The sequence below is a fragment of the Aristolochia californica genome, unplaced genomic scaffold (genome assembly GCF_029961685.1).
Source record: "Aristolochia californica isolate CCGP_79_NKW_82.1479 unplaced genomic scaffold, dmAriCali1.0.hap1 SCAF_1, whole genome shotgun sequence".
In the NCBI taxonomy this organism is placed as follows: Eukaryota; Viridiplantae; Streptophyta; class Magnoliopsida; order Piperales; family Aristolochiaceae; genus Aristolochia; species Aristolochia californica.
Genome location: NW_027181770.1, coordinates 56872860 through 56886146, shown reverse-complemented (window position 1 = coordinate 56886146; position 13287 = coordinate 56872860). Strand labels below are relative to the sequence as shown.

The window sequence follows — 13287 nt, the reverse complement described above, 5'->3', positions numbered from 1 at the left end:
GATTTTCATGGCAAGTCTGGATGAAGATTTTTCAGAAGATTGGGCTCCAAGTGGGGCTACATCAGGACCTCTTTGGCACCTTTGAGATGGTTAGAGGGATTCACCTTCCTCGGTTGGGCAAGTTAATATTTTCGGCCTATCTTGCGCATGTTCCATGGTGCATTTGGCTCGAGCGAAATAACCTGAGATTCAACTCAAAAGCTTGCACCCCGGACAACACGACTTCTCATGCCATTGGCCTCATCTCGAGCTGGCTTCATACAAGGAAGGAATTTGCCGCTCTATCGGGTGTTTCCCTTTGGGAAAATTGGAGCTCGATCATATATCTGGCCCCTGCAGAACTTCGAGTATGGCCATCTGGGATTCTCCCCCTTGCGACTACATTAAGCTAAATTTTGATAGTAGTGCTATTGGTTGTCCTAGGCCGGCTAGAGTAGGCGGTGTATTTAGAGGTCACAATGGAGACCCTATTCTTTCTTATGCTTGTCTGGTGGGCATTGCCGATTCTAATATTGCTGAAGTTAGTGCTCTTTCTATTCGGCTTCCAAATCTTCAAGGATCGTCTCTATGGCAAGTTAATCATTGAAGGCGACTCGAAGACTGTTATTAGTTGGTGTTCCAAATACAACTCCCCCCCTTGGCACTACTAGCCCATCACAGATAGTATTGCTGACATTGTATTTTTTATCCATTGTAATTGGAATCTCATTCCTAGATCAGCCAACTCTTTGGCTGATAAATTGGCAAAATTCAGAACTTTCTAGGAATCTCTCATTGTTTGGGAAGGCTTCCCCTCTTTGTAAATTGCTATTTTGAGCTTTTGTCGTAATACAAATCAGCATCATTTAAAAAAAAAAAGGAATTTGGGTTGGGGGGTGGAGGGGGATTGGTTGCAGGGGCCAGCAGCTGGCCTTGACTCAATGTGGGGTCTTTTAGCAGGTTTGTGGTGAGTGGCCAGGTTAGACTCACTGAGTTGGTTTCTAGCTTGTGAGTTGACCAAGCTACAAGAATTGCCAAGGTTGGGGCTGAAGCATTCAAAGATGAGCTGGATCCAAAAGAAGACATTTCCACAGGCAATCTCGAGGAACTGGATCCCCGATCGGGGCCGGTCTAGAAGGATAAAGATTTTGGCATAGTCCAGTTTTGATCGTAAAGCAGTTGATTCGTCTAGAAGAAGTGTCCAAAAGATGCATGCAATGCTTTCCACAGTGTGATGACATCACAACTCAATTGGCAATCCTTTGATGGTTGTCCATTGTCCAAAGGAGAAATGTGTCTGGGTTGGTTTCCAGTCTTCAGATGTGGTGATGGGAGAACCTGTGTGAGTGATGATGTTTAACACAACAAATTTTTCCTCAGAGATTTGGAAGATAAGGAGTCAGATGTAGTGTTGGTCATGGGAAAAGTTTAGAGCATAGTCAAGGTGAAGTTGATTGACAAACTAATTGGAGATGTGTTGACCTGATGTCTAAACAGTAGATGCTCCTACATGAAGAGTATTGGCGAGCTTTTCTCTTCCATCAACAAGTAACTGGGTAAGAAGTGTGATTAGTAACATAATCCTTCATTGTTTCAATCCGTGTGGGTGGGGTTGAAAGGCATTGGTGGTATCATGGTATTTTGCGGCAGTGGTAATGGTGGGCTAAGGGGAGGTGGGGTAGTGAGTTGGCTTGCAAACAGGTTGGGAGTAGAGGGAACAGAGCCAAACGTGTTAGCTCAGAGGGGAGGAACGGGTGTGCATTCTTGTGTTACAAAGGCTCCAGCGCAGCACTGCATGATCTTGCACCCCTTGGAGCCTTTGTAGTCAAAGGTGGAGAGGTAGAACACTAAGTTACCGGTCCAGAGCTCTCTGGTGCAGTTGCTCATAGAGTTTTGATTATTGACTAAATCAAAAAGTTGGATGAAGGTCGCACAAGCAGTTACCAAGATGGGAGATGAATGATCGCTTGTCATGGGTTCTTGACAAAATCCGAATAGCCAAGCTAGTGTGATAAGTTGATTGGCTAAGGGTGATACTTGTGTGTCCATATATGAAGCTATAGCTAGCATGGGGAGTGGGGTTCTCGAGATTTTGTCTTCTACGCAAAGCACTACTGTTGACAGTCTGCCAAGGGGGATTGTCTTCTTCTCCTTTGGTTCAGGTCCTCAAATCGTCACTTTGCCGTGGTCTAGGAAGGAGCCCCTCGCAGTGTTCAAAACAGCCATCTTGATCAACATTCGTGGAGTGTGAGGTTCCATCTCCGAACTTCAAGGTTGGTAGGAGTGGGGCTTCATCCTCTCAGTTGGTCATGTTGTGAACGTGTGCCCCAGAGGAAAGTCCCTTGCTCCTTCACCAGTGTCTTGCCGACGATCTCCATTGTCTTCTCTTGTCTCTTCATTGCGCTCCTCTTGCCACTCCTTTTCTTCGTCCGCTCACCATCTTCCTGTTTGGTTCAACAAACCATGACAAAAAGAAAAGTAACGGAATAACGAATTACCACCAAACTGAACTGAAATACTATTTACATTATCCGTTTTTAGGATTTGAATTTTCGCATGGAATTGGGTTTCAATCATAGTATAAAAGTTTTGAAATACCTTGGCGCCTTGGATTTTTCTTTCAAATATACACTCAAACTCGTGTAGGATCATTTATGAATCTAATGAACCACAGTGTCCCGGTTATATTTTTCACTCTCAAAATGTCACTATATATGTGACAAAAAAGTTGGGATTGTAAGGTTGAGAAGGAAAGGTGGTACGTTGATATTTGGCAAGTTGAAAAATTTCACATTGAAAAAGAGAAATATTTTCATTCTTGAAAAGTGAAGGAAACAACTTACTCAAATATAAGAAATTTGGATGACCTAGTCAATCATGCCATAACATTATTTCATCTTTAATAGATAGGGAAAATAAATTGCCTGAAATTTGTGTTTGTCTAACCAAGGATGCACTTCCATCAAAGTAGTAGAGTTGATCAACCTCTCTAACATTACCAATCATATTCCCTGAGCACATATCCAGAAATTCACTTCGTGATTTGACAGAACTTAGCAACACAATTTGAATCTTTAGTGAGTTTGCTGATGGACAAAAGATTACAAGACAAGTTAGGAACATATAAGAGAGATTGTAATGTCAGATTCTTAGAAAGAACAATAGAACCTTTCCCTGCAACTAAAGATAAAGACCCATTTGCAATACACACTTCAAGATTACTAAGACAAGGAGAATAGGACAAGAACAAATGAGAAAGACTAGTCAGATGATCACTAGCATATGAATCAACTACCCATATTGTGTGATCAAAAGAAGAGTTAAAGGCAACAAGAGAACTACCTTTTTGAACAAGTGAACTAGTAGCGGAGGTATAAGGATTAGATTTGGACTGACTCAATAGTCCATACAGATGTTCGAACTGTTCTTACCGAATAAAGGTGCCTCGAAACTACTGGGATGAACTGCTCCTTAACTTTGTGTAGCTGCCTGTATACCTTAATCATCTTTGTTCTTCCAATTAGAAGGTTTGCCATGTTACTTCCATCATGATTCCCTAGTATATCTGGGCTTATTGCAATAGTTACTGTGAAGTTGGGTCTAAGGCCCATCCCAAAATGACTAGACAACTTAGGAAGCCTCTTTCCCAACTAATAAACTCAAGATCTTTGTACTCACTAATCCATGTGGGACTATTCCTTAACAGTTACACTATCTTTTATCTTTCTTAGCCCCTTTTTTGTTCTCTACCATTGGAAAGGGATTTGGCTCCCACCAACGTTGAGCTTTCCACAATCAACTTTTAATGATCAGGTTCTTTGTCACCCAATAGCCCTTTTTGACTTTTAGCCCCTTGAACAAGAGTAAAAGCTTCAGTAAGATTAGGAAAGAGTTCTTTACCAAAAATACGGTCACATACTAGGTTGAATTCAAGATTGAGTCCCAACAAGAACTGGAACACTCTCTCCCTCTCCAACATGTCTTTCAGTCTTCCTCGTCTACAACAGATTCTACATATTGATACATATCTAACTCTGTAAACAACCCTTGTAATTTGTTTTAGTAGTTTGTAACACTTGAGGACACCTATTTTGTCTTGTGGACTTGCCGTTTTATCTAGAAAATTTGAGAAGTAAATCTTATCTTGGAAAACGTTTTTTGCACAACCAACCAAATCCGTAGCAGTAGGAAGTAATAGATATGTTCTACTAATCTCAGGCTGCATAGAGTGTAGTAGTCACAACATGATAGTGGTATTGGCAACTCCCATGTCTCGTAGGACTTATCATTCTTTGACGGTGCCTTTGCGACTCCATTCACATATTTAAACTTCCCGGACTCATCAAAAAGATTTTGGTAGATTGAGACCACTCCATAAAGTTCCTTCCATTCAGTTTAATTGTAGAAATTTGGAGGGTGGGATTCTCAGGTTTAGGAGTTTGCTACAGAATTGAGGTGATTGTAGAGGACTCGGAAGTTTCAGACATGATGGCTAGATGATGGGAAAAAGAAGAATTTAGAGCCTAAGCTTTGAAACCAAAATGAAAATGAAGAAGAAAAACTTCTTATACAATTTTCTTAAATCACAACTACAATGGCTACAATATATACAAACATAGGATGATGAATATAAGGAAAGTCGATTAATTTAAAGCTAATCTGCACTCTCTAATATAGGAGAGATTTCAGCAAGACAATAAGAGAATGAATCAGGACATACCTGCATGATGAATCTGGACATATTCCAACATATGAATCCGGATATATTTCAACAAATCAAAATAAAACAAACACATTTGGAAGCTAGAATTACCTCAGAAAGAAGTCTTTCTCTTTCTTGAATGTGCTTTCTAAGATCAGCTTCAAATATAGAAACCCCACCAATCTTTTCCTTCTTATCTTCTAATGATTGTATTTCCTGGGTGAGTTGGTCAACATCAGCCTTTGTTCTCCTATAGTTCAAATTATCATCGATGTTTCGTTTCAATTGATCTTGATTCCTTAAAACTTCTTTACTTTTGTTCAAATCAGCAGATATTTCCTGTTTCTGGACATCATAGTCACGTTTCTTAGATTCATATCGATGATGCTTCTCTTGTAATTCTGCCAGCCTTTCCCCTTTTTTTGAATCAAGATATCTGGTGAAGAAAGAAAAAACAAAGTGATTAAATTTGGTAATGAGATAAAATATATTGAAGAGTAACAGTTGAAGTTGGAGATGCATACTCCTTGATCTTAAAAGCCAATTTCAGCAGGGCCTGAACACCTTGCTCATAACTATTTTTTATTTTAGCTAGCCCTTCATGTTCATGTTCAAGCTTGGATCTCAAGTCCCGGTGGTCCCTCAGTAACTTCTCTTTCTCCTTGGACAAAGGGACAACAGTTTCTTCCAAATGCTGGGATTTTACGAGAAACAAGATGCAATAAGTACCTGTCAGATCAAGACTTAAGTTGAAGAGAGAGAGAGAGAGAGAGAGGTGTACCTTCTCATTGAGTTCCACTTGAGCTTTTTCCTCATGTAAACGTTCTAATTCCTTTTCTGCTCTCTTGAACTTATCCAAAATAGCTAAAGCCTTCAACTTCTCCTCCCTCAGAGCATGCCACCTCATCTGCATATTTGACAAATCATTCTGCATATAGGTATGTTCCTGTCTAAGCTTTTCAATATCCATGTTCAAACTATCCCTGGCTCCAAAAAAGAAAAATGAAGAGATGATAAAAAACATATCCCAGGACCAATACATGAATCTCTAGTATTACGGCAAAAATCAAGATATTTCCAGATGTCCTTGGAGCTAGACATCATGAGCATCACTCTCTGGCACTAGATGCTGTTAACTATCAAAAATTTTATTGTAAACAATGCAATGCATGACATTTTGTATATTATTATATTCTTCTTCACTGTTCTCTCGCTCTAATTTTCTTTTCTTCTCAATAAAATCATGCCAGTTCAAAACAGAACCAAAACAATCTCAAAAACAAAACAAGAAGATCTGTTACCTTTTGTTTTGGACAATGGTTATCTGAGACTGAATTTCCTCCATGGAACTGTTTCCTTGCCCACGAGCATCAAGCTTATATTCCAAATCTTCAATTTGCTCTTTCAAAATTGTCATCTCATGTAAAAGCCTGTCAGCATTTTCTACTTGCGGGACCAGGATCTCTACAGAATCCTTCTCAACCTTCAGACAAACTAAAAGACCCTGAAGCTGTATAATGATCATTTATTAATAGATGCGAGATCCACAAATAAATAGTGCTACAAGTTTTTCAAAGCAATTAAGCCGCTAAATGATACATTGCATATAGTACCTCAAGTTACAATTTGTACAAAACTTGCCCATGTATTGATGATAAGAAATTCAGACTGAATTTCCAAATTAAATAAACAGGTGGAAATTCATAACTGAGGACCAAGTTGGAGAAATTCATGTATTGCATTCTATCCAAATGATTGGCGGTACAGCAGGACTATTGAACTTGAAGAGCAATAAAGTGTTCAAAATATAACTTATACTCAACAAATCAAAGCTTATTATGACAGTTTGAATAGCTTACCATTTACACTAGCTTCCATGTCTTTTGAATACTATGGTAACAGGTCTTTATGTAAACTCCTCTACCAATAACAAAGTTATCCAGTTGAACCCTTAACACCGTCCCCACATTCTGAATTCATTCAATCTCCCTCGGTCATGCTCTCTCATCAACTCTCTTTGCTCATGCATCCTTTCCGCTTCACTTTACTTGTTTCAGTTGATTCATTATCAGTGAAACCCTAATTACCTACCTTAGTAAAATGTCAGATCCAAGTGTATGATACCGACTGTAACAGGTTGGAGTATGGGTTTGGTGGCTTCAAATCTTGGCAGTCAAAATGCTGTATATGATCATTCCATACACTTGATTAATCACTTCTGTTAGAAGCCAAGGGTAGTCATTTCAGACAGCATCTGCTGCTGGTAGTTTGAGTGCCAAAGATGTAATTTTTATTCTCTTTCTTGAATGTTTTCTGGCTATATTACACAGTGAATAAGCTGAGGGCCATTTTAGCCAATTCATGGAAAATCCATGCAAAACACACTTAGAGCCTGCTCATAGAATCCTAAAACACTTGAAAGGTGGTCCTCAAAAGGGTCTATTACACTCATGGAAAGATTGAAGTATTAGGATACTTTGATACGGATTATGCATGATCCAAGATGGATAAGAGCCACAACGGGATACTCTTGCTTTGGTGGTGGTAACTTAGTTGGAAGCGTAAGAAACAAAGTATAGCCAAAGCAGAGTATATAGCGATGACTCACACAGCGAGTGAGCTTATGTGAATGAAACCAATTTTTGCTGAGTAAGAATTTTAGATTACAGAGCCTATGGTTATGAAGTGTGACAATCAAACAACATTTTTTATAGCTAGTAATCCAATCTTCCATGAGAGAACCAAACACATCAAGATAGATTGCCATTTTACTGGAGATATTGTAATATAAGGGAAAGTTGTTATACCTTAAGTGAAGTCATCCAAACAACTTGGCAATGTAAACAAAACCCCCTTGAAGAGTGAGCATTCAGTGTTTTATGACAAGCTGGGACTATTTGACATTTACACTCCAACTTAAGGGGAGTTAAAATATATGTATAAGGGTATTTTGGTAACTTTTATGGTTGTATGTCTCTCATATGGTAGTAGGAAGTTCGTCTTCACCTTAGAGTTTTATGTTTCAATTTTTAGTTTAGTTTGAGTTGTATTTAGAAAGATATAAGGGTTTTTGTACAGAGAGGTAATATTATAAATTGACCCTATTTTCACTTAAGTGAGTTCATAAGAAAGGGGGAGGTTGGATTTTAGCCTCCTAAAAGTGCTCCTTCTTTGCACTCTTCTTCTCATCTCCTTCTTCCATTTGTCTCTTCTTCTTTTATTACTTTTTCTTTCCTTTACTATCACTTTTCAATAGGTACCTTGTATGGACCTCATACATCAGAATGAATTAACTCAAATGGACTAAAAAAGATGACTACTACTTGAACGAAAAAACCTTGTGGTGCTTTCCAATCTAACAAAATTCAGATCAAAGGAGAAATCTAACAGTAATGAAGGAATGGACTGACGAAGTTTTGCTGGTGATGGGTGTCTCAAGTGGAGATGCCACAAACACGAAGAAGTTTCAGCCTTGAGTGCAATAGCATTCCCTGAACCAATTATCCTCCTAGTCTATAAATCTTGAAACACGCAATGTGAAGGAAAAAAATGTGTTTGAGCAATTCAAAGGCAATGTAAGCTTGCTCAAAGACAATAAGTTAACAGGGAAGTTTGTAACATATAGTTTACATGACTATGAGATGAGTAGTATGTACGACCCCTTCACCATGAACATGAGAAAAAAAAAAAACCATCAACTAAGCTAACAAATTTATAGAAAGGATATGATAAAATAAAAGAAAACACAAAGCACATACCTAACATATGGGTGGACATCTTGGAGTCCACAACCCATGAAGGAGTAGGTGACACATAAAAAGAAGACATACCTGAGCTCGGAGTGGCATTAGTGGAGGAAGAAGCACCAACAACTAGAGATGAAAAAGAAAAGAAGAAGTCAATTAACCCAACTTCTAAAGCAGCTTCAGAATTTCATCCTGGGTTCCAACGGAAGACTCAACTTTACCACCTACCACACAACACCTTTTGGAATGCTTGAATTTACCCATGATGGCTTTCCAAACTTATCCTAACATCTATCTGAGTAATGGTCCACACAATATGCACACTTTCTCTCCCACAACCTTATCCACGTGCCTGTCCGCCACTATCACAACCACGCCCTCAATCTCCACCACCTCCTCATCCTCTAGAATCTTTGAACCAAGCGGGGGTTGATGTGAGATTAAGGGCAGCAGCATCCGAGTCTTTAGCCCCCCTATTACCTTTAAAATCCATAGCACCCTCGACTCTAAGAACTTTGTTTTCAAGGGAAGGCACATCATCATCGTCAAGTAATTAGACATGTCCAGCATCATATTCCAGGCCAAAACCATCCAAAAAGCGGGTTACCTGAATTTGACCTTCATTTTTTTCATTGCTCAGTTGCATATGTAGTAAAAGTATAAAAAAAACTAATCTCCAGTAAAATAGAACATATCTCTGTAAAATGCTCAATAACCATCTAGTCAAAACAAGTCATGCCAAAGTATTTAGCATACAGTTCATACACGTGAGCGAGATTAATCTCAAGAACATTGATCCGAAAGTGTGGATTTCCAGTATCACAACTCATAATCTGGTTGCAAACATGAGAATACATGCTATTAACTAGTCAAGTCTAAACTTGGTTATCTTCTGCCACCCAATCCTCAATCATGGGTTAAAGAGGATTACTCAGAAGATATCTGGCCTATCGCCTTCAGAAACATGTCAACAGACCTTAACCAAGTAAGATAATTCTACCCGTTTAATGTGACAGAAGTAATCCAAAAATTGTGCTAGAACCCTTAAGACTCGGAATTACCTGAAACCTAAGGAGTATCTTCTCCAAGTATCCTTTGTAGCCAAACACAAACACTAACAAGAGATCACCAATAAGCACCAAGAAAAACATGACAAACCAAAGCCACTTAATGCCCCTTTCAACAAATCAATGATTTGCACAGACAACCAGTAGGCTCCCATACAACAGCACAGCTAGGGCAGTAGTCTAACCAAGCAAAACAAGTTTAGTCACAATTGCAGCAGCCATAAACAAACAATGAACATCACGCTTACTGTCCATGCAGACAAACTTGCAAACCTTGACAGGTAAGTGACACAGGCACAGATCTAAGCCTAGACCTTACATTGGCAGGAAAAACAACCCTCTTGGGGCAAAATATGCAAATATTAACAACATAATTAGCGGAGCAAGCCATTGAACCTTAGGTTAAGGCACAGAAAAAAGGAAAGACCTAGCCTTTGAAGCCAATCAGCAGAGAAACTTGAAGAGAACTTCCTCTGGTGAAATTGTAAACTGGGAAGGGAAGATGGAAGGAAGAGCTTGAAAACTTCTCTTATGGATCTTAAAGCTCAGATGCCATGTTGAACTTCATAATTTTAGAGAGAGAAGTGAGAAAAAAAGAAGAAAGAAGGTAGAAGAAAGTGAGGAATGTTGGGGAAGAGCTGCCGCAAAAGAAGCAGTCTCGTTAGGATCTGAAACACGACCGCTCATTCTCTTTCTGATCTCTAAACTGAAAGTTACATCAATTGACCATAATGCCCATCAAACGTCCAACAATTTATATAGCTAATAACAGACTTGAAAATAAAAGAAAAATTATAACTTCAACCCTTCCAAACATAACATAATCTAAGGGAGACATAGTGACACAATTATATACCTGTCCAATATACCCTTTATTTCTAACAAAGTGCAACCAAATAAAGCGCACAACAGCATAACAAGTACTACACAAACCACTTACACCATCAATCCAAGGGTTGCCGCAAAATTAGAAGAAAAAAGAGAGACCTTTAACCTCACACAGACCAAACAAGTCACACAAATCTGATCCTGCACAAATTGAGGAAGAGGAAAGTAGGAAAATGAGATGTCACGGTCCTACCAGGAGACACAATACCACTTCAATACCATATAGAAGTTCATAATTGAAGAGAAATTGAGTTCTTGAATGCAGAACAGCAGCCGGTAGACTTGAGTCCAAGAGAATTAGGAGAGAATTGGGTGAGATGGATCGACTCCTCTCCCTCATATCTTCACTAGCATAGTGTAAATTATTATGATGACAAACATACACTGATGTGATCCCCGTACCTCATAATAAGTAATGTAACAAAAAACCGGAAAAATGAAGAAAAAGATACAAACCCCATGAAATACAGAACTAACACTCTTTGACAACTCTAAAACCCTATCAAATGATAGTTTCATAGTAGATCAGTATGTGAAGAATTTTACCAACACAATTTCCAACTTAGATCATTTTCAAGCATCCGACATTTCATGTCAGTGTCTGAACCAACATCATAACAATCTTCTCACTGTTTACCACAATCCTGGCCCAAAGTATCAACTAAAAAATTTGTAATTAGGTAACTCACATCATCGAATGCCTGAGACTTCTGATGCCACTCCTCATCAAGCTCTTTCAAGTTTTTCTCTGCCAAAGGAGCAGTTTCTTTCTTAAGCTTAACAAATTCCTCATAAACCACACGAAGTCTGTCCAACTGCTGGAAATGTAAGTCAGCCTTTGAAAAATCTGCAGCTAATTTATTCACGATCTCATCAGCATTTTTACTCTTCGTTCTTTGCTGCAGTCCACAAAAACATGTTAACCCATCAAGCAAATATAAATGAAAATAAAACAAGTTACAAATGACATCCACCTACAAACTTCAAGATACCATGTATCACAAAGATCCTTTCACAGCATTTATATACTCAGAGAAGCTCTTGCACGTCAAATAGATTCAAATGTTTGCTGAGTATACGGGTAAGCATAATGAATCTTATACAAGTAGACAGGACTCTAAACTCAGTCTGCTGTACATTCTCTCAGCAGTAATTAGTAGATGTGCCAGCTCCATGTTCTGTTTTGCTTCCAAAGTGAGACAGAGGTCCCATCAGCCTGTAAACAGTTTACGAGGAGAGAAGTACAACAGAACAACACATTTGAAAGAGATCAGACTAGTCAGAGAACCACAAGATGACCTGTCTGTCAGGGGCCTTTTGCCTAGAAAGATGTGGTTGCTTGTGTTCAGATATCAAGGTGAACAAATGCAAGATAGCAGAAAGAAGCCACTGGCCTCAGCTATCCAAAACCTTGATATCTTTCTCCTCAGCTATCCACATACAAGAAAATGAGGGTATAATTTGTATTATCTAAAAATCGATAGTTTTTAAAATCAGGCAGTTCAAGTGCATCAATAAACAATTTTACCTTTTCAACAAACTCATCCTCCTCTACAAGAGAGAAACCGCGATCACAGCATGGACAAGCATGACGTAGACGTGCAGAACTTTCAAAAGGTTCAAACAAGTCTTTCATCCCTTTGGCAGCATCATAATTGCTGCATGTGACAAGGACAAGTATGAGATTAAATCCTTACATTTCCAAATTTGATAGACATGACAAATGCACATTAGAACCTTTTCTGGGCATCTCTTTTCTCCATAGCATCGAGTAAAACTTTTGGGAAGGACTCGACCTCAAAAGAAATCTGAGCCAATGCTTGAAGTTTTGAGTCAATAAATCTTCTCTTTGCTGCAACAAAACACTTATGACATGGCAGTGAAAGCTAAATATGTGAGCCAATGAAAAGATAAATTTTAGGAAAAACAAGCACCAGTAACCTAATTACTGCATGTCCATCACTGCATAAGAGGCTCATATTGATCATGATTCTTTGACTAATGAATCTGGCTAATTAAGTGATACACCCTCTCTATCCCTCTTTTTTTAAACTTCTTTAGTGAATACTAGCCACCCACCAAGAAGAGGATTAATTCAAACAAAACCAGGAGCCAGGTTGAAGGTCTAATCAGTAATCAAGACTAAGCATCAGGTAATTAATTGACAACAGGAAGAAATCCAGTTGGAGGTAGGATCAGAACCCCCCAAATTCATCCATCCAGAAAAAATCAGCATTAACTACATGCCTCTGGTCCCAAAAACAGGGACCAAAAAATAAAGTTTTCCTACAAATGAATAATGCAATAAATCATATTGAAGGTGGAATTAAAAAAAATCTTTTACCCAATTCAACCGTTCTCAGAAACCCATTGAAAGCTAGAATTTTTTTTACTGATAAACAGGAACATGCATCAGTTAAGGCATCGATAACCATTCAAGGCAATGACAACTCTTAGGTGTCATTTTCTAATTTTTGCCCCATATGAATTAATTATTTTATTTGTTTAATGGGCTATTCCTCCTTCTCTTAACAGTCTATTCATCCCTATGATTCCTAAGGATACATATAACCATCATTCCAAGAGTTCAGATAATTACCAAAGATCAAACGAAACATCTGAACTAGAAGAATCTATACGGTTCCCCATTTTTTTAGATGATTAACTCATTAATATATAACAATAAATACATCAAGAGTGAGGGAGACCCTCAAGTCCCAAGGTATAGAACCTCTTCATTCTTCTCATATATAAGATTTAGGACCAAGCCCCTTTATTTATCCTTATATTCCCCTGATTCGCCTGTATCTTTCTCCTTGATTTAAAATCACCTTCTCATGGTGTCCAAAAAACACACCCCTGTTTTCATCTGCATGGTACTTCCAAGTACTCAAATAATTACACC

At 38.5% G+C, this 13287-nt stretch overlaps 1 protein-coding gene across 5 annotated transcripts in view; it reads right to left on the bottom strand.

Annotated features, from left to right (window-relative positions):
• The window catches only part of LOC137952182 (DNA repair protein RAD50), a 70636-nt gene that overhangs the window by 15409 nt on the left and 41940 nt on the right, over positions 1 to 13287 (bottom strand). For all 5 annotated transcript variants that reach the window (XM_068799255.1, XM_068799262.1, XM_068799283.1 and 2 more), the window contains exons 14-20: positions 12120 to 12234; positions 11911 to 12040; positions 11072 to 11281; positions 5983 to 6191; positions 5463 to 5664; positions 5206 to 5375; positions 4793 to 5117 (exon numbers count right to left, since the gene is read on the bottom strand). In XM_068799255.1, coding sequence (XP_068655356.1) covers positions 4793 to 5117; positions 5206 to 5375; positions 5463 to 5664; positions 5983 to 6191; positions 11072 to 11281; positions 11911 to 12040; positions 12120 to 12234 — 1361 coding nt within the window. The remainder of the gene's footprint in view (positions 1 to 4792; positions 5118 to 5205; positions 5376 to 5462; positions 5665 to 5982; positions 6192 to 11071; positions 11282 to 11910; positions 12041 to 12119; positions 12235 to 13287) is intronic.